The 19,683-nt window shown below is 41.4% G+C and overlaps 2 protein-coding genes across 2 annotated transcripts; one reads left to right on the forward strand and one right to left on the reverse strand.

The window, feature by feature from the left end:
• The first annotated feature begins 920 nt into the window (after window positions 1-920).
• LOC145902564 (solute carrier organic anion transporter family member 2B1-like) lies at window positions 921-11,424 on the forward strand. Its single transcript, XM_082990586.1, has 11 exons — window positions 921-1,230; window positions 1,469-1,609; window positions 2,601-3,370; window positions 3,805-4,018; window positions 4,322-4,863; window positions 5,449-5,613; window positions 6,856-7,048; window positions 7,494-7,623; window positions 7,904-8,131; window positions 8,625-8,777; window positions 10,732-11,424. Exons 1-11 carry the CDS (start codon window positions 965-967, stop codon window positions 10,888-10,890), a joined length of 2,961 nt encoding a protein of 986 aa, XP_082846712.1. The 5' UTR covers window positions 921-964; the 3' UTR covers window positions 10,891-11,424.
• A 1,773-nt stretch (window positions 11,425-13,197) lies between these two features.
• On the reverse strand, window positions 13,198-18,666 carry LOC145902354 (uncharacterized). The gene is made up of 15 exons (XM_082990289.1): window positions 18,519-18,666; window positions 18,344-18,459; window positions 18,130-18,284; window positions 17,739-17,811; window positions 17,547-17,671; window positions 17,415-17,480; window positions 17,232-17,355; window positions 17,058-17,171; window positions 16,743-16,852; window positions 16,293-16,493; window positions 16,182-16,224; window positions 15,857-15,971; window positions 15,649-15,733; window positions 15,516-15,585; window positions 13,198-14,414 (listed from the first exon to the last, which is right to left on the reverse strand). Exons 1-15 carry the CDS (start codon window positions 18,595-18,597, stop codon window positions 14,178-14,180), a joined length of 1,713 nt encoding a protein of 570 aa, XP_082846415.1. The 5' UTR covers window positions 18,598-18,666; the 3' UTR covers window positions 13,198-14,177.
• Window positions 18,667-19,683: the final 1,017 nt, after the last annotated feature.

Consider the following 19,683-nt stretch of genomic DNA (forward strand, 5'->3'; position numbering starts at 1 on the left):
TTATTATCGCCTTGGGTGTTGTTGATCTGTTTTTGCGCCCATTAAACTTCACTTCTGCCTACATTGTATAAAACAGTAAAGCAAAAAAGTTTAATTCCAGAATTGCAGTAGAAAAGATGGATTCCACAATTTCAACTTCACCAACATCCAGGTTTCTCTGTGTTTAATGTCGGTGCAAATCAGAGCAGAATATTTGGAACACTTCGTCGCATAAAGAGGGCACACCTCGATCCGGTTTTACAACAAGGCTTTTCCCCTTCATCGTAGAACGGGAAGGAATTAGAACGGTCGCTTCCTACGCCGTGAAAGACGTTACAATACGCCCGAATAAAGTGCTGCCGTCCGGCGGGAGACGCTTGGAGTGAAAAAACAATGCGCTCAATGTAAACACATGCTTTTCCTTTTTTCGCCACCGACATTCTCCGAGGTGCAGGCGGCCGAGCGATGTAGGGCACCAAGTACTTGTTGCAGAGCTGTGAATTGCGCAGAGTGGCGAACGTTAGCTCGTCGGTCAGTCTAAAACCAGTTGGAAAGTTGCTCGGTGCAGTGCAAATTCCAACGCTCTTGTCGGTCATGCTATCATGCGAGTGAAGTAATATCCGCAATTGGAATTAAGTTTTGAAGCTTTTTGCATACAGTGATCAACGGCAGTGGGCTATATCGAGTAATAACAAATAAAGAGAATGTTGGTGGTGGCGTGATGACGTCATCGTAATTCACTTTCTGTCATAAATTGCTGAGAAGAAATTTTCTTGTCATGTGTTATAGTTTACACTTTTCGACAAGGCAAGCTTTGAGTTTGTTAAAGCAAATAACACACGTAAAGGATATAAACCTAACGGTGTTCGGCGAAAACGAACGACATGCATAATTCAAAGCAACGCTTAATCATTCGTGTTGTTGGTGTGGTACGCAGAACTCTGCAACAACGTACAGGCAGGTCACCAAAATAGTCATTACCGAGATGGCTGCTGGCAAAAAAGTAGAACCGAATTTTGGGGTTGTAAATTCCTGCCCGGAACCCCAAGAAGTCGCCGAATTGTTGACGGGAAAGGAAACTGAGGAGTCCGAGATAACGAGGGATTTACGCAAATGTGGTAAATGCAAAAGGAAGCCAGATAAATGGGAGTTTAAGGAAAGATCGCAGGAGAAAACGGCGTTGTTCCTCAGAGTACGGACTTTCGTCGCTTGTCTATCCCTCCTTCAGTTGGTCCAAGTTATGGGAAGTGGGTGAGTAGGTTAATGTAATGGAAGGGGTCGGTGTGGTTTGTGCTCTTTCAAAACTTGCGCCGTATATGTGGGGACATGAGCTGTTTTAAAATAAAATCAACAATCTTTTAGTTTTGAACGTCGAGATAATCATAACACGAAAACCGATTCCGTTTTGATTTTATGATCTATAAAAGAAGGCGTGAAAAGCCACAACTTGTAACCGGAATTTAAACAGCCCGAACTTGTCTCTTTGCAGTTACAGCAAAAGTGCACTGACATCAATTGAACGGCGATATCGCCTATCGACGTTTTCTATCGGGGTTCTCCAAAGCTGTTTTCACATCGGAAATCTCAGCGTTATCCTCTTTGTGAGCTACTATGGATCCAAATGGCACAGGTATTTTGAGGATGATATGCCTACATACAATCATTCTGCCATCCCCTGATGGTGAAGCCTGAAAATTATTTCACCCAATTCTTATACTATTAGTAAACAAAAGTTTGTACGGTTTATAATTCCTAAAATACATCAACATTTACACGATTGAAGAAGTTGGCATTGAAAGAACTCGACACGTTGTAAAATTTGCGCATTGGCCAATATGCTACGAAGCATTGTAGTTACTTTTCATAATCTCAGTTAAGGGTAAGGTGAATTGCATGGGCCTTGAGCAACGCCAATAGGTTGCGGTTTGCCTTTCATGCATTATGTATCAAGTAAATGGGTCCGTGCACTGGTGACCTAATAGTGCGCAAAACGCGACATTTTAATTTAACTCTGTTTCAAATCTTTTCATTAGCCGGGGGTTATGAAAAAAAATATAATTTTTCTTCTGTTGCGAATGGTTTGCTTGCTTCGACAACGTAATAAACACGGGTCGTGTTAGCGTCAATGAATTATCGTAACTGTGTTACGTAACAATTTCAATGTAATATTGTCCCAAAGGTATTTAGTCGCTTATAAATATTTAAAATCCCCGAATATGCTTTGCATCAGAAACGTTCCAGTGTGTATATTTCACTCTCCATATCGAAAAGATTGATTAGTTTTTCAATTTAACAAAGGTTAAAGTTTTCCAAACTAGCATAATCGATTCTTTGTGCTAATTTTTTGTAACGTGTATAAACCGTCAATATCCAAGCTGTAGGAACGGCGCCATTGTTCAAGGAAAATTGATTTTCTAAAGTTGTTTTTGACATAAAATGCAAACCTCCTTTCCTCCTATAATTATTAAATTAAAGTTGATTTTGTTCGATTTTTTAATACACAATATTTCAATTCATACACTTGTTATGACTTAAAACTCACGCCGTTTAAAGAAGGGGATAAAGGAAGAGTAGGCAAAGTAAAATTAAAGAACGTAGTTTAACTTTTTAATGTTCCGCAGACCTCGAGCAATCGCCATCGGATCGCTGCTGATGGCTGCATCTAGCCTAATCTCATGCATGCCGCAGTTCGTGGGAGATCGATACAATGTCGAGAGTCCTAACTTGCGAAGCGGGCTTATTTCTGGGAAAGTCATGCTTGTCAACATGCCCTCCCAGCAGCAAGAAACACACGGCAGCACATCGCAACTTGCAACGCGAACCTCAAATATCTCGCCGCGACATGAGGCCGCTGTGATGGTGGTCAGCAACGTCTCAGCTTACCTGAATAGCAACGACAGCTCCTTGCTCTCCGGCCTGCAGCACATTGCCAATTACACCGACGTGGAAGAACTTCTACGAACTTTGCATATGTGGTCGAAGGAAGTTCGCGTCGCGCGGGACGGCGAGGAGACGGAATTTGTTATGCCGGGCGGACAAACGCAGTTTCGCCTTGCACGGTCGCGAGTCACTGAACTGGACGAAAAACAACTTAGGTTGCAAACTGAAGTCTCTGGTATATCAGAGAAACAACTGTCGGTAGTGTTGTCCAACGCTACTGGACATCAGCTATGCAAGCCTGCGTCGATTGGCAAAGACGATTGGGCGGCAATTTCGGCGCTCCGGGAAGCTGAACATGTCAAAGGAAAAAACTCAGGAGACGATTCGTTTCTGTACGTCTTTATAGCAGTGGGCAGCGTACTAAAGGGCATGGGTCATTCGCCCCTTCACCCGCTTGGCATGTCCTTCATCGACGATTATGCGTCCGGCAGCAATTCGGCGGTCTACATCGGTAAGTTCGATTCAGGGTATAAGCCAGAAGGGTGGAAATTTCGGCGGTCTTTTGCATCAGACTGCGGTTGCCTGAGCGCCGTCGCTCAAAAAAAATTGTTGTGAAAACGCAACCGCAAAATGCAGCTTACCGTCATTTCGGTGTTGTGCCCGACCGCCAAAACTTGACTTACGATGACGCCTTTATCCCAACTCGGCGATATTCAGAATTCACGCGCATATATAAGATGTTATAGCGTCGTGTGTGGTTCAGCGCTAACAAACAACTCGGTATTTATACTGTTATCGATGAACTCGAATTACCGATGAAAAAAAGTTTAATCTAAACCTAATTCTCGTCGTATCGATTATTTCTTCAAGTTGTTGAATCTCAAGAACAGCAGGAACTTAAGGAATAATCACTTCAAAAACTTAAAAGAGTTATTATTTCTGCAGGGGTTGTCTCAGCTCTGTCACTGCTCGGACCAGCATTCGGTTTTATCCTCGGCTCGCTTACCACAAATATCTGGGTGGACAGTGGGTGGGTGAACACCACAGAAATATCCGTCGTTCCACAGGACTCGGTATGGGTCGGGGCTTGGTGGATGGGTTACCTCATCACTGGTGTTTTGCTTGTTATCGCAACCATTCCTTTCTGCGCGTTTCCCAGGTGAGGATGTGAAATGCTGGCAAAAAATGACTACCGTGATGTTAACTTGGTCACTAAATTCGGTACAGGTAAAAGGGAGTTTTAGAATTTCACAGTGGAAACAAACTGGGAAAATATAAGCCTGTCTATTTTTAAGTGACTAACGTAATATTTTTTAAATCGTCCGCCAAGTCTTGGAAAATTGTAGCTACACATTTTTTGGCGTTTTCAAACCCCTGTACACACAAACTCCTCTCAACCACATACTTTTATGACTTCACAAGTTTAAACATTGTGTTTAATAAGCGATTTCTTGATTTGCAGGGTCATAACCAGAGAGCAAGAAGGCGCCGGCGAGTGTGAAGCACCTTGTGTGTCTTGCATTAAAGTATATTTCTCTGATAACGACGACTCTGAAATCTCGGATACCCCAAAGGAGTCAACAGCAGACGAGGAATACGAAGAAACAGCTTCCACTGGCGAAGAGGATCTTCCCCATCGTAACGACGAACTGATTCGGACAGAAAACACCTCGCGAAGTATGGACTTCTTTACAACGCAATATAAAAACCAGGAACAAGATAGATTTGCTTTGTACTCGGAAGTGTTAAGCAAGGAAAACGAAAGGGTAGCTTGTCGCTTGGATAAGACCACAATAGCAAGACCAACGGGAGAAGAACAACGCGTGGCTCCAGGTCAACGCCGTTTCCGCAGGTCCGCATCTGCCCCTGCCATCAACGTAAGCAACAAGTGTCGAACATCCAGAGCCTTCAGCATTCATCATACAGAGTGCATTCTTAACAAAGGCGTGTGGGAACGTACTGTAGGAGCAATGAACAACTCACCAAGCACAGCCTCGTTAAAAGGTATCTCAATAACGATAGTGTATCAGCGTAAACACTGAAAGATCTTTGGTTTACGATAAGTTAGCCATACAACTGTCGCCCTCCGATCGTTTCAAGTGCGGAAAAACTATTTTTTTTTGTCACACTTCTATATTTCTAATACATGTGTCATTGGCTTTATATAGCACCTTCTATTTGTCTGTTGTACACATTCTTAAATAATTTTTTGTAACATACCGCTGTTGCCCACTACAAACAATTAAAGCATTGTTTGATGCCAGTGTAAATGTTGTTAATTTATGCAAATGTAACAAATGTAACCGAAGCATGTTGGGTCTCTATGTAGCAACGTGTGGCTTCGAGAAAAAAAGAGACGAAACGATTCAGGCCCGAAAAACGCCCGTGGGGATCAGGGCGACATTGAAAATGAAACAACATTAAACCCAGCATTGCAGCTTGGCACGTGCGCTTAACCGTAGGGAGAAACGCTTATCCTCGCTGACGCGTCATGCAATTACATTCGGCTGATACAGCAAAACCGCGAGGTCCCTGTGAGCCGTCCAAGACTTCCAACGTCACGCAGCCTAATGTTTACTTGTTCCTTAGATTTCGCTTTTACGATGAAGGGGCTCCTACGGGATCCCGTCTTTATCTCCATCACCCTCGGCTTCGTAAGTCTCACCAGCTTTCTCGCCGCATCTATCACATATGCATCTAAATACATGGAAACGCAATTCGACCTCTCGGCATCCCGAGCCAACTTATTAAACGGTGAGTAAATACCTTTGGCCTTGAAAAACACTGCATTCAAGGTATGCTTGGTTACGGAAGACTGTAATTACAGCATCAACGTATTTTAAAAAAGCGTCTGATCTTTCGCAGTTTTTGTAACACGGGTTGCAGATTTTTTTAGCATTTAGCACCGCGTATTAAGTAATTAACTGATTTGGAAAGTCGCAAGGTAAAAAATTTCTTATGGCCTTGGGGTGAGCTAAATACCTAATTTACACCAGATTTGAAAACAAATAACTTTGTCACGTTTCGGAAAGAATCGGGGCTATACGTTTGGTTCCATTCCAAATTACTGACTCGCCCGTGGTGGTAAAAACTTCCTTCGCGTTAACGTAAGCCAAGTTGCAACGAAGACAAATGATCGCTTACCAAGATTTCAAACAACAACTGGCAGCGCTTGCAGGCATTTAATACACGCAAATCGATGCAAACAGATTTAAACCGACCTCACTATATGTCACCCACTGCTTTCAGACGCAGATTACGCACAGAAACTTCGACCGCTATGTGAGTTCATGTTTAAATCCGGAGGCTTAACGGATTATTTCTAGAGAAATTTGAGTATTATGTGTGCGGAGAGGACATTGAACTGCTTGCCAAGTACACGTAGTTGAACTTGTGTACTTAAAACTGTCGTCCGTATTTACATTTTTTGCTGTCACCCTGGTGTAAATAATATATCATTTGTTTTAAAATCAATTAAACGAGCCGCTAATAGTAAAGCACAAGCTACAGGGGGGATTTAAAAAATGGAAACACTTATATTCGTAAAAATATACATATGCGGCATTCGTGAGTTAAGACATTAAATCTGGCGAAAACATGTCGTATTTACAAACAACGAGGTTTTCCACTTACAAAAGCACTAATAAGATGCGTCTTTATGTCAGTATTAGTGCCGTGCTGTTCGCTTCCAATTAACCGCAGGTAAATAGAGAATGAACCGCGTAACGATGTGGCGAATGCGTTATGATTAACGACACCGCGGCTTTCTCAAATTAGATCAATGGTGGCATGCTGCCGGCCAGCTGAGGATTAGCTGCTATTTGTCACACTTGTAATTGACGCACACTCGAATGGCCACAGCGTAATGTTGCTGCGCCGGTGCAACTGTGACACGTCTTATCTCCCGGCCGACGCCTGCAAAGCATCAGGGCTCGGAGACACGCGAAACCCCATCATCCACTTGCTCGTTTCCTAACAAGAATTTGTTCACTTCAGGCTGCGTCAATTTACCCATGGCTGTGGTGGGCAACATCCTTGGCGGTTGGATCATCCGGAGGCGAAACCTGACCGTGAAAAGGACCCTGAACGTCGTCCTCCTGGCGCTTCTGATGACGTCAGTGGCGGTTGCGATTCTGGTCTTCCTTGGTTGCCAGGAAACGGAGATGGTCGGACTGCGCGATACGGCGCCGTAAGTTGTTGTCGTTTTCGTTGTAACGCGTTTTCAGTAAACGGCGATTGGAGGGAGGTTTCCACTGTCTGTTGTGACGACGTGTTTACGTGTTACATAAAGAATTCATTCGATTTGGGATGCTCGCGAGACAACTCAAGTGCGAAGTTGTGGTGGGTTTAAACAGGAGTAAACAATGGCCGGCATAATTTCAGGAGGTAAACTGTGGGCAAACATACCACGCCGTCAAGTCTACTCCCGTTCGATGGCTTTTATGTTCACTTTAGGATCTTAACACAATGGTCAGAGCTATCCAATTGCTAAAACGTCTTAAATAATTTTCATTTATGAAAAAAAAACATTATCCTGCATGAAATCCAAGATAAACCATGACCGACGTTCACAGCTCAGCATCAGTCAAAGTATCAGCCAAGATACTTCAAGTAACATTTGTTTGGTATTTCAGATCCTCATGCATAGGATCGTGCGCATGCTCAGAAGCCTACAACCCTGTATGCGACCTGACGTCCAATATCACTTATCGGTCAGCATGTCATGCAGGTTGCACGAAAACTCGGTGGCAGGATGGAATCCAGGTGGGTCGTGATTGAAAGCAGTGTAAATTTCTGTGAAGTTGGGCAGGAAGATACAGTTGCCGGTGGATTATACGCGAACGAGAGGTCATTTGTTTTCAGACGTCAAAGCGCAGCGTTGAAATCCGGTGCCCGCGCGTGGCCACTTTTGGATAAGTTAATGCTCCAAAGCCGCTTAAGCTCCGGCGATCGGCGGCCAATCCCGCGTTTGTTGAAATTGCAGATCGATGACTGGATACAAACCGACGACAATAATAATCGATTATTTCCGATTTCTTCCCAGCTCTTCGACGGGTGTCGCTGTTCGGTACAGGGGGACGACATATTGGGTCAAATGGCAGAGGGTGAAATTGGTGAAATGACCATTCGGGCGGGCGCCTGTCCACAACAGAGCTGCTGGCAGCGGTTGGCCATCTTCGTGGCAATGATGGGAACTGCAAGCATGACAGCAGGAATTTCGTCCACTCCATCAACTCTCACAATCTTGAAAGTGGTGCCGCCTTCCGATAAGGTTAATTAATGTGCAGTGTTTTTTGGCTCGCCTTACGCTCTGGAACCCTTTGGCAGGCGTCGCAGTGGCTGCTCGCTCGGAAATATATCCTCTAGCCTGGGCCCAGTTTGGCTCGAGAACGACCTTGGCTACATGTGCAACATGTTCGCGTGTAACCGAAAAACACTTTGGCCGTTTATAGGCAGTTTGTGCTGCTAACAAATCCAAGTTAAAAACCTAAATTGTTTGTCTCAAACTTGCGAATAAAGTAAAATCGGTTAAGCCAAACCAAGTTGTCGATACTATACGTTGTTTACATTCGTTAAATTAAATTTTTTAATGATATTTATGTAATGCATAATATTTCAGAGAATCAAGCAGACCAATATATGCAACCTTTACAAGACACAGATCGTTTTTAATTAAAAATTGCCAACAGTCCGAAACAAAACAGACGAGCGTTGACGAAAGTTGCTGCAAATCCACCTCACTGACTCCGGGGTATTTTTTGCAGGCCTTCGCTATCGGCATCGTGTTCGTTTTTACTCGAGTTCTGGCCTGGATCCCGGCTCCCGTTTACGTGGGTTCAGCCATCGATACAGCGTGCTTGTTGTGGATCAACTCAACGCAAGACTCCTTGACGGCATCTCCTCGCCACCATTGCGAGGTAATTGCAGGATAAAAGCGGCTCGTTGTCCATTCAAGATAATTTTATAAGTTGCCAGTACGCCGAATGCGATTAGTTTTTCGCCCCCAAAGGCTCGAACCACGGTTTTTCACCCAATGTCAACGGGTTAATCTGTTTGTTTAGAGTTCGCTGGCTTGGAAGGTGGTTCAAAAAGCGCCGCACATTAGAGTAAGGAAGGCGCATAAAGCAGCAAAGATGATAATTCGTTTTTGAAACTGATCGCCCCTATACGTTTGCAAACTTCTTCGCAACACTTTTTAAAAAACCCACAGGCTATTTTAATGTTAAAACCTTAAGCCCTTAATTAAAGCAGCGCTGCCTGCAAAAACAAAACGGACGTAGCCAACGTTCGACTTGCTTCAATGGCCATTTTACCCCAATTTTGGCCACTTTAGCCAGACGGTTGGCAGCCATTGAGAAACGCTTCGTCGACCACCGGAATGAATTTTAGTATCTTCCGCGTTTTGCCCAGAGCATTTTACTCGGGTTTTCCGAGCTTATCTAAGAAAATCGAACCTGTCTTACCTTCCAATGTTCACGCTTACTTTCCCCCTGGAAAGGTTGACGCGGGAAACAGGAGTCCATTGGTCAGGACAAATCCTTCTGAGCTGATTAGGGACACGCGATACCGTAAAGGGGAAGTTAGAATTGCAACGACGACGCCTCAGCACCTCGCTTGCCTTTGTAGTAGGCGTAAACAACCCAGCGACCTGAGCGCCGTGGGAGGGTTTATACGCGCCGGGGGCAAACATCACCCGCAGGTTTAAAGTTAGAAAGGTACTGCAAACTACCCTTTCCGAAAACAGGTGTCTTGTATCTGCCCCGTGACAGTTATTTAGTGCCGCACGCACGTCAACAGTGCTTCACGTAAACACACTGTACAATTTAATGGTGCTCCCTTCGCATGTCTGTCATGATGTCGCCGGTTGGGAAAGTTTGGGATACCAAGAATCGTTATTAAATTTCTGTTAATAGATTGTGGGAATCGTTCCCCATTCTATTGCAATCGCCGCAACGATTTCCACCACTGATGGCCTACTGCATAGAAACGTTTAAATCCAGGTTAAAATCTGTCAGCTTTCTTAATTCGACAAATACTTCAAAACGCACCGTCAGTGCCTATGAAAACAATATAAACCGGCTTGGGTGTGCATTCATAAGTCCAGTTACCATTCATGACAGTAAAACAACATTCCGCAGATGAAAACGTGAAGTTTGTAGGTCAAGCGAGTGTTAAAACATCGGATATACAATACAAAGGCACTTGCTTTGATGCTCCCCTAATGCCAGACCTTCATCTTAGCTTGGCGGTTTCGTGGTAGAAAACTAAGCGGAACTCGGTAATCCCTGCAACCAATCGGAAATTTGTTTGTTTAAGACAAACCATAAGCGCATATACTTTACGGGTGGTGTTCCTGGGTTGCATTTGGGGCTGTATACAGTCGGGGTCGTTTCGCCCTGAGGTTTTAAGTTAATTGCCCCGTAATCAAATTACACCTCAGGCGGTCGTCAAAAACTTGACAATATTTGTCAAGTCCATGAGGCGGAATGATGGTTAAACGCACCTAAGCATACGATATATGGTATTGCACGTTATACGCGTGAAAACTCAGTTATAGGGTATGTGCTCATAAGTATCATCATTTTTTTTGGTCGGGGGATTGAAGTCTTGTGCAAATAACAGTGCTCATACAATTATCTGACTAAGTGCACGTTAAGTGCTGGTTTAACTTCTGCAGCCAAGCGTGCTCGTATAGCTAAAAAGGATTTTGTGCTTTTATAAAAAAATATTTTTCTGATAAATTTAATGCTTCTATTGGTTTCGATAATTGTTTAGTTTGCAATTAAAAATTAAAAAAAATTAACAGTCTATCCTTCGTAATCGAAAACTTCGTCAAGTTCATTATAATTCTAATCCGACCGTTTAAAACAGGTGTACGACAAGCGGCGTTTGAGGCACACGTTTTTCGGCTGCACCAGCCTTCAGCTTCTTTTCGGCTGCTGCTTCTACTCCCTCGCCCTTTACTTGGTTACCAGGAGAGATAAAGAAAGGGGAAAACTACAACATGGTGACCGGGGTACAAAGGTTTGACCCTGGCCTCGATCAGGCGTCCTCAATAATTTATACCCAATATACCTCGGCTGCGGTTCGTCCTGGTCGCTTTAACTCGGATTATTCGAGCACGTGACGTATTTGCATAGAACATAGCGTTCGCCGAAAGAGACTACTTTGGTGGTGAAGTGGGTACCTTGCACCACAATCTTCGAAAGCGTTTCCAAATTTCAATGGGGCTCTATCGGCGGTTTGGTGTTCTGGAGCCAAATGCTTGTTATGTGATTTGAATAATGTTACACCAGCTAGTTACTGTGTCATCTGTGGCATGTTTCGCTGTGCCGACTTGTCGAATATGTCAGTTGACGTCAGATCCGTATATAGTTGCGTTTCGTCGAAACAACAGGCCCTGCACCGATAAGCAAATTCGCAAAACAGATAAATTGTCTTGCCATGTTTTTCTAGAGGCGTTTCGCGTCGGAACGCTTTATTTTCCGTTTAACTTTATTTGGTGTATCTGCATACGCGAACACACTCACAGTAATCACGCTTTTTGCACCGGAAATACAATTACTTCAACGTTTGGGTGAATTTGGCAGAGGCTTCAGATAGTTAAAAGCAAACCGTATCACCAGATCATCCCACTAACGGTGATAAGAGTAGCATGATCAGATGTGCAAAGGGTGGGAAAGCGGGCTAACATCCTGTTGGCTGCAGAAAACCTTTTGGCAAAGACACATCCGAGACGAAAATAACCCAGCAAGCACGGTGCCAAGTTTACGCTGCACAGGAAAGCGCATCGACACAATAACTACGTATTGGCAAATGCAGTCTGATCTCTGCAGAGTTTAGGCGCATAATCTGTCCAAAGTGCCGCACTATTGCCAGATATTGGCAAGTATACTCCGACGAAAGGTGAATTAATGGTTGTTCTCGTGTAAACACATACGACGAAAAACATTTAAATCAAAAAAACATCCTACCATTGATGGTAAAAATAAATATTTAAGCAACTTACATTAAAATTCGTAAACTAAATTTAATTTCCCAAGAAGTTGCCCCTAGTCCTAGCGAGTTACGGCACTTTTTGCTCAACTGGTCATGTCGAAAGTCCGTAATAGCAAGTCTGTAAAAACATAAGGATGTTACAGCCTGCTTTATGTAACGGAAATTACGTGGTCCAATGAGCAAAAAAGAAACAGAGCAAATAGAACATTGACCTTCACCTTCGCAGGGCTCAATATTTCACCACTGGTTCTTTTCGTTTAGTTTCAGATAAATATATGCGCGCGTTGCAGTCGGTATGCAGCTTTACTAGCCTCATATGATTTCAATGGGCCACAGAACAACATTACAACATCAGGTTTTAAATTCACAATTCCTGGGCCTGTCAGTGGTTAGTGAATCATTTATCAAGACCTGGCGACGTTTGCAAGTGCACATTTTTAATGCCATGAGTTGTGTGGTTGGGATTTCGAGCTACCTGCCATTAACATGCTGCGCCACAAAATCGGCCCGGTTTTTCAACAAACTATATGTCAGAATAGGAAAAAGAAAATGCACTGAACGTATTACAAGTTAACACGCCGTACACCAAAGCAAATAAATAATTGAATGTTTCAAAAAGAAGTACAAAATAAAAAAGACGCTTCTAATATTGTTTAAACATAGTTTTGTGCCACGGATAGTTTTAAAACCAAAATTAGACAGATCCACTTAATTCTCGCGGTCCTTAATGAAAAGAACCGCACCTGGTTTTGCACTTTCATTCTTTCAATAACGCAATAGAAAATTCCTTCGTCTCCGACTGACGTCATAAAGAAAGGTGCCAGAATGAAAAGAAGGTTGAAACGCATGCAACGACAATGTAAGTGTACTCAAACATGGCCTCATGAAATATGCACACTGTCGGATTACGACCAAGTGCATCAGGGCCTACGTTACCCGTTGGTTATCACTTTGTCATAAATATTAAGTGGGGATAAGTTTCCCATGACGTAAAAAGCCTGAATTCAAAGAGTTGTTACGTCACAAGCACACGAGAAAAAATCGGATGTGGAAAACTGTTTTGTTGCATTGTTTACCAGCTCAGATGAAGAAACAATTTTCTCGCCCAGGAAAAATGAAGTAAAATTAATACAACTGTAAAAAGTTTTATGTTATGTGTCAAGATGTGTTACTTTTTACTGACGGAAACCAATTATAAAACTTTTGTGAATTTTTGACTTTTTAAATTTGTAGATATATATTTTAATAAATCTCATGCTTTGTCCGATTACGTCACAAGTCACAAATTCCAGAAACAGAAACCGAAAAGTATTGACCGAGGAACAAACATGGCATCAGACAACTTTTGTATTAAACAACTTTTTATTTTAAATATAAGGCACACGTCACCAAAATTCATTAAAACTGATTTTTTTTCCAATTGTGTTCGCAATAGAAGGTAAAAGCATGGCGGCGAAACGGCCAGTTGGAAGAAATTGTAGAAAAATATGTGTAATAGGCTTGGTAAACGAGTTGTCGTGCAACATAAACGCATACAAACAGAAAAGTTACACTTGTATAACCGACTTGAATGGTGTATAAAGTGACTGGGACAGAAACGACGACAATCAACACAAAAACATCGCATCCGCATATTAATATTGCACTGTCGCATATTACCGTATCTTGCATGCAATACAACTACATTGTCTAAAATAAACTAAAGAGCTTGGTACTAAAATGATGACCTGTTTTGAAAAAGTGTCTGATGTTGATCCTGAAGCATACAAAAGCGACATTAAATGTTGAACATGAACGTATTTGCAGACCAACAACACTAAAAGCATAACTTGGTGGCGAGGTAATCGCAAAAAATTAGTATATTTCACAACACAGTAATTCCGATTCATTTTTAAACCAGAAGTGTCCATGTGTGCATTTCTGCCAAGATATTTTGTAAATTTCTTTTTTTCCTGGGTGTATAATATTTTAAATCCATTTTTAAGTGTACGATATAATGTTACTCTTTGGGAATGCAAACATCAACCATAAAAACTTCATATTTACACTGAAGAACTAAATATATTGTAAGACGCGTTGGCGCAGAGATGCTGTAAACACATAACGGTATTGTAAATGAGTATGCTCTTAGTCTAGAACGTAAAACCATTTGAACGACATGAATTTTGCATCAACAGTACGCACCTAACAACAGGTAAATTACAATCGCTTCTCAAAAGCTCCCATTTGCACATCACCAAGAAGCAATAGAGAAGTTGCAATATATATACTGCTTTCATCACCGGCCATGAATAGGCCAATACTCGTTATTCCGCCAATCAAGATACATTGGAAGCCGCGCTTACGATGGCAGAGATAATCTCGTACAAGATGGCGCCGCCGAAGAAAAGTGGCAACAACACGCTTGCCTTGCGTATCCACGGGTGCGTGGGCAGAGGTATGCCGAGGTGACGGAAGGTGCGGGAGCGGCTTTTGGTAATCATCACGTAGAGCAAAGGGCCGCAGATCAAGTTCACGGTGCACGACACGATCTTGTCAAGAATGTTCACGAAACCCTATTGGAAAAACACAAATGTGTTGTGGATCCAATTTTGCAGCAACGAACATTGATATATTAAAATGTGAATTGTAAACACTAGAGACAACATGCTTGGTGACTATAGTGACGATCTTCCTTCAGCATCTTGATTATGTAGAGATAAAATATTCGCGTATATGTATTCCTACCACCACATATCCGTGAACCTTTTCCACTGTTTACACTGGAAAATGTGACGGAATATCAACGTAAGACTGCTAATCTAGAAAGTGAGAAAATGATTTACGCGCATAACGTGGGAGGGCTCATAAATCAGCAAAAACCTTTTAAGTACTGCTTTGCTGCACCCGTAATTTGAGCAATTTTCGTCACAGTACATTTCAACGTAACGAAACAGCTTTTAGACAGAGGCCTGTTTTTTTTAATCTGCATGGCTCTATGGGAGGGCACTTAGCCGGTTACTGCATGTGACGCATCGTCGGTGCTTGAAGGGCCGAAAAATGAATCAACACGAGTATTTGGCAGACAGGCCCAAGTGGTGTAACTGATTACCCTGTTTACGGACCATATGAATGCAAAGGATAACGAAGCGTGGAGTTCGGCGGGGGGCAAGAATCTCATTCAAGGTGGTTGACTCCTTTGTGCGGTCGGTCTACACCATAAAAATTCGCTCCATTCAACGTGGTGTGTGTAATGGGAAAATGAGTTTAGGCGCAAACGGAGCGTGTGTGGCTTTCCGGTTAACTTGGTTTTCACCAGCTAAAAACGCTCGATTTTCGTGTGTTGGTTTTAGGTACGGTTACATGCGAAATAATGGTGATGATGTGTTAGGGGCAAAGGCTATGCTTTAATGTGTGTTGAATGGTTCAATTCACACACACAATTACTGTTGCTGGACCTTAAAGTGTTAAAAATATGAAAAGTATCCGCAAACGGATGCATTTGACTTGGTATATAAACATCATTTCAAAACTTCGCTTTAAAATTGATGCAAAACAGGTACTTTGTAGTTTGATAAAAGTTTCCCTTAAAGTGAGCATGGACAACTTCACACAACATAAATAGAGAGAAAATATTTGAGGTATGCGGACACCCGAATGCACATAAATCAACCAACCTTAGGATCTGACAAGGCAACCAAAAAGACGACGGTGAAGGCCAGCACGCCGCAACCGAAATGCCAAACCCTGTATAATATACAAAACATGAGATTGAGATTAAAGCGGCGACAAACCGACTGTAACACTTACACGTTCGGCGAACAAAATGTCGGAAAAAGGTTCACCATGCAGCATTTCCTTCTGGAACGGATGATGAAATCCACTGCTCCGATCACTGGAATAAATACACGAAAAAAGTAGTTACAATATAACGTATATTATAGAGAGTGCAAGGCTGTGTTTGTACAGGAAGGCGAAACACAGGTCTGAATTTAAAATAAAATTTGAATTTAAACACCTGTGTGTTGCATCGCTGAGCCAATGGTGAGGTAAGACACTGTTACACTGATCATTATGAAGAGTTGCAGTAGTGTGGCGATCCAATCGAAATCGGGACGGTGTTTCTTGATAAACTGCCAAATGTAAATATATGATGGAAGCGCAGTTAGCAGAATCCAGAAAAATATTTTTTAACCATACTTTAATTGTCAAGCAACACGACTAGCAATAAAAGACAATTGGATTACCCTCCCTTTTTAATGTCAACTTTACCAAAAATTACGCTTTCGAACCTATACAAGCCCCAAAATAGTGACATTAACTTTCATTCATGCTGGACTCACCTGCGTGAGAGGAACAGTCGAAATCAGTCCGTTTTCTTTAGCCCTAAAAATTTCGATGGTTAGTAATAAGCTACGGGTCAAAGTCACGACCATACGCAATGTTTCAGTTACCCCTGCAAACTCATCGACGCATCGCAGTCTTTTAACTCCATGGCGCCCACTGGCGACGAAGTTTCCGACAAGGGCGCGGTCGTGACTACGTGCGGGGCAGACGTGGTCATGGTCGTTTGGTTAGCGATAACGTCAGCAAGACCGATTGTGTGGTTGCAGGTTGGATCAATCTGGGGCACAACGCTCAAAACTGCCCAACACCTTTAACGTAGACAGATGCTAATTGACAATCACAAATTTTGCATAACAACCAAGTCAAATATCACTGTTACAAAACAACATATATAACTGCATAAAACGTCAGTTTGAAGCTATTGTTAAACAACATATGCACACAGTATTAAGCGCAAATATAAACAGGTAAACCATCTATTTGAACATGACTTTTAGCCTGCTATCAACACAAACATGTACATAAACTTGTGCTAATTTGTCTCACAGAGAACTCACCAAGCAATATTAAGCAGCATACACACAGTTAAGCCAGCAAAAATTGATGCACGAAACCCTTTCACATGATTTTGCTTGGCACTAAATCTTCCATAAAGCATGGGCATTACCTTAACAGATGTAGAAAAAGGGAATTTGACCCATAACAACAGTTAGTATTTAAATATTATTACATCAATTTGGATTTACAAGAAAAAAACTCTGTAGTATGTTTAATATACATACAGTATCAATGTGGTTAATATTAAAAAAAACAGGAATCTATCAAGAGATATCTACTGACATTGCCTGACAAAGCTATGTAATGAAACTTACCAATGGCAAGCCACCAAGGGCAACAGCTTCCATTAAAAAAGGTTCATTTATTTTTAACCAGCTGTTTGATATTGGGTTGAGGATTTCAATACTCACATAGCACGTAACCATGATCTGCAACCAAATGAAAAATTTGTCTTCAGTGTTCTGTGATGTCATGTCACAAAAACCTACCGTAACAATCAGTATTGATCCTTTCGCCAAAGTCATAAGCGCGATAACTGGCTGCAGAAATTTAAAAGCAAGCAAAATAAACAGAGTCAAGGTCCACATAAACACTGGTATGACCTTCACATAGCTGCAAAAACATTGGAAGTCAACAGTTTTATATAATCACTGTGATATGGATAAACCTACTTGATATTCAAAAGCTGACCGTAAGCTTCGCTACCAGCCAGCACATAAGAAATGAGTGTTGAAGTACTGCAAATTAACAAAAGTTGTACAAAAAAACACAATAAATAGACAAATATCAAATAAGTATCTTACAAGTTAAAAAATAAAATTATGCTGAACAGATATCCAATCCATTTCCCCATAAATAATTTTCCCATGATGTGCAAATTTGGATGCATCTCCTGGCTTCCATCAATAGAATGCTTTACGATGTCTTCCTCTAAATGTCACAAACTAAAGTTAAAATTTAACGCCAAAACACAAAGTTATGTGAAAACAATGCACACCTATGCCTTCACCATTTTCATCTTCAGAGCTTGACTCCTCACAGGCAAATTCAGTTTGATCTATTGGTACCCTAACAACAATCACATACATTTAACATTAAAAGTATTGAAAGTGCAGTTAGCAGAATAAAAGTAAAACAATGCGTTTTGAAACAAATAAAAGTATTGTTTTAAACTGAATTGTTTTCTAGTGATTGTGAAGGTGCCCATTTGTAGCTTGCAGGCGACAATTGTAGCAGAAGAAAACATGATCTTAAGAACAATTCAGGATTTTCTTTTTTATATAACTTATTGAAAATGTTAAATTGGCCTGCTTATTTATTAAAACATACACTTTTGACCATCGAATCAAAACTTAAACAAATCAAATGCATATCACTTGGACTTACAAGGCATTTTGGTCCGCTGAATGCATAGAGTTGTGTTGTCTTAAAAGAAAAACTTCTTGGCCTTCAACATTTCCATCGATCATTTCATGAATAGAATCGCTGATTGCTGCTTGGCTGATTTGCAAAACCTCCACCATTAATGTAACAACAAGCATCTGCAACAAACAATAACTTGAATAGTCGTGCAGTTTACCACGCATTCATGATCATTTACCTGCATTAAATAACTGATTGTAAAAGAAACAAGAAATGGATAAAAGCCACAATTTGACAACATAAGTGGAAGACCCAATATTCCTGTTCCCAGTATTGTAGCAATGGAAATAAAAACTGCAAAAAGTACTGGTGGTTTACATCAAATCGGGAATAAAATTTGCATGCTAACTTACAGCATTGTAAATAAGCAAAGAACGGCGGGTCTTCAGTGCTTTTAATTGCTTCCCATTTTTCGTCGCTTGCTTTCATCATTTCTTCAACTTGTAATGTTGTAACAAACGCACCTTCAAGACATTTCTAAACGACTGCGACAACACTCTTTCTGCCATGTACTTCTCTCGTACCGTTATATGAGATCAGCTGATGACATAGTGTACTTTAACAGAGCCACAACTGTCACCCATTCTTCTTATTAAAGTGCATATGGCACGGGAAATTTAAAATAAAAAATAAATACATAGTTCAACTATAATTTTTGAATAAGCTCCATGACACGCAAGTTATTTAAAATAGTCATCTACCGCAATCACGCGAATGTAATTATAAATAGTCCTCTTGCCCCACTACACGGATGTTATTTAAATTATCCTCTAGCTCACCACACAGATGTTGTTTCAAATAATCCTCTAACTCCACCACAAGGATGTTATTTAAAACAATCCTCTAGCTTCACAACATGGATATTAATTAAAATAATCCTCTTGGGCCACCACAGGGATGTTATTTAAAATAATCCTCTAGCTTCACCACATGGATGTTATTTAAAACAGAGCTCTTGAACCTGGGTTTCGCAGAATCTTAATGTTCCCGGAAGCACTCCTAGGGGTTCCGTCCACTTTAACGGTTCCCTACTAGTCATTATATCATGACAGTAAGGTTTTGTGGAGCCCAGGTGTATGAGCTCTGTTTTAAATACCACCCGTGATCTAGAGGGCAATTTTAAATAACATCCTAGTGATGGATCTAGGTAAATATTTCAAATAACACCCGCGTAATGGATCTAAAGGACTATTTTCAATAATATTCGTGTCGTACTACGTAACATCCGTTTGGTGGAGCTGGAGGACAAGTTTAAATAACACCCAAGCGGGGAGAATTATTTTAAATAACATCCGTGTGGTGGAGCTAGAAAGCGATTGTTAATAACATCCATGTGATGAAGGGTTTTTTAAGCTAGATGATTATTTTTAATCAGTGCTCTTCGACGTTTTTGGCGCCATGGAACCTTTGAAGTAGTTCAGTAAACACGTTCTCCGTAAATGCATGTATAGTCAAACAGAGTATTTCAGTGTAGTGCATTATTTTATGTTGTCATGACTCGCATGGAATCCTTCAAGT

Source organism: Ascidia mentula, chromosome 5 (assembly GCF_947561715.1).
Source record: "Ascidia mentula chromosome 5, kaAscMent1.1, whole genome shotgun sequence".
Taxonomy (NCBI): Eukaryota; Metazoa; Chordata; class Ascidiacea; order Phlebobranchia; family Ascidiidae; genus Ascidia; species Ascidia mentula.

Coding starts and splice junctions, on each gene's coding strand:
- LOC145902354 (XM_082990289.1), bottom strand. CDS start 18,597: ATGATGAAAGCAAGCGACGAAAAATGGGAAGCAATTAAAAGCACTGAA. Junction 17,812..18,129: donor TCAGCGGACCAAAATGCCTT/GTAAGTCCAAGT, acceptor GATTGTTGTTAG/GGTACCAATAGATCAAACTG. Junction 17,672..17,738: donor AAAATGGTGAAGGCATAGGT/GTGCATTGTTTT, acceptor TGACATTTAGAG/GAAGACATCGTAAAGCATTC.
- LOC145902564 (XM_082990586.1), top strand. CDS start 965: ATGGCTGCTGGCAAAAAAGTAGAACCGAATTTTGGGGTTGTAAATTCC. Junction 1,610..2,600: donor TATGGATCCAAATGGCACAG/GTATTTTGAGGA, acceptor AATGTTCCGCAG/ACCTCGAGCAATCGCCATCG. Junction 5,614..6,855: donor CCGAGCCAACTTATTAAACG/GTGAGTAAATAC, acceptor TGTTCACTTCAG/GCTGCGTCAATTTACCCATG.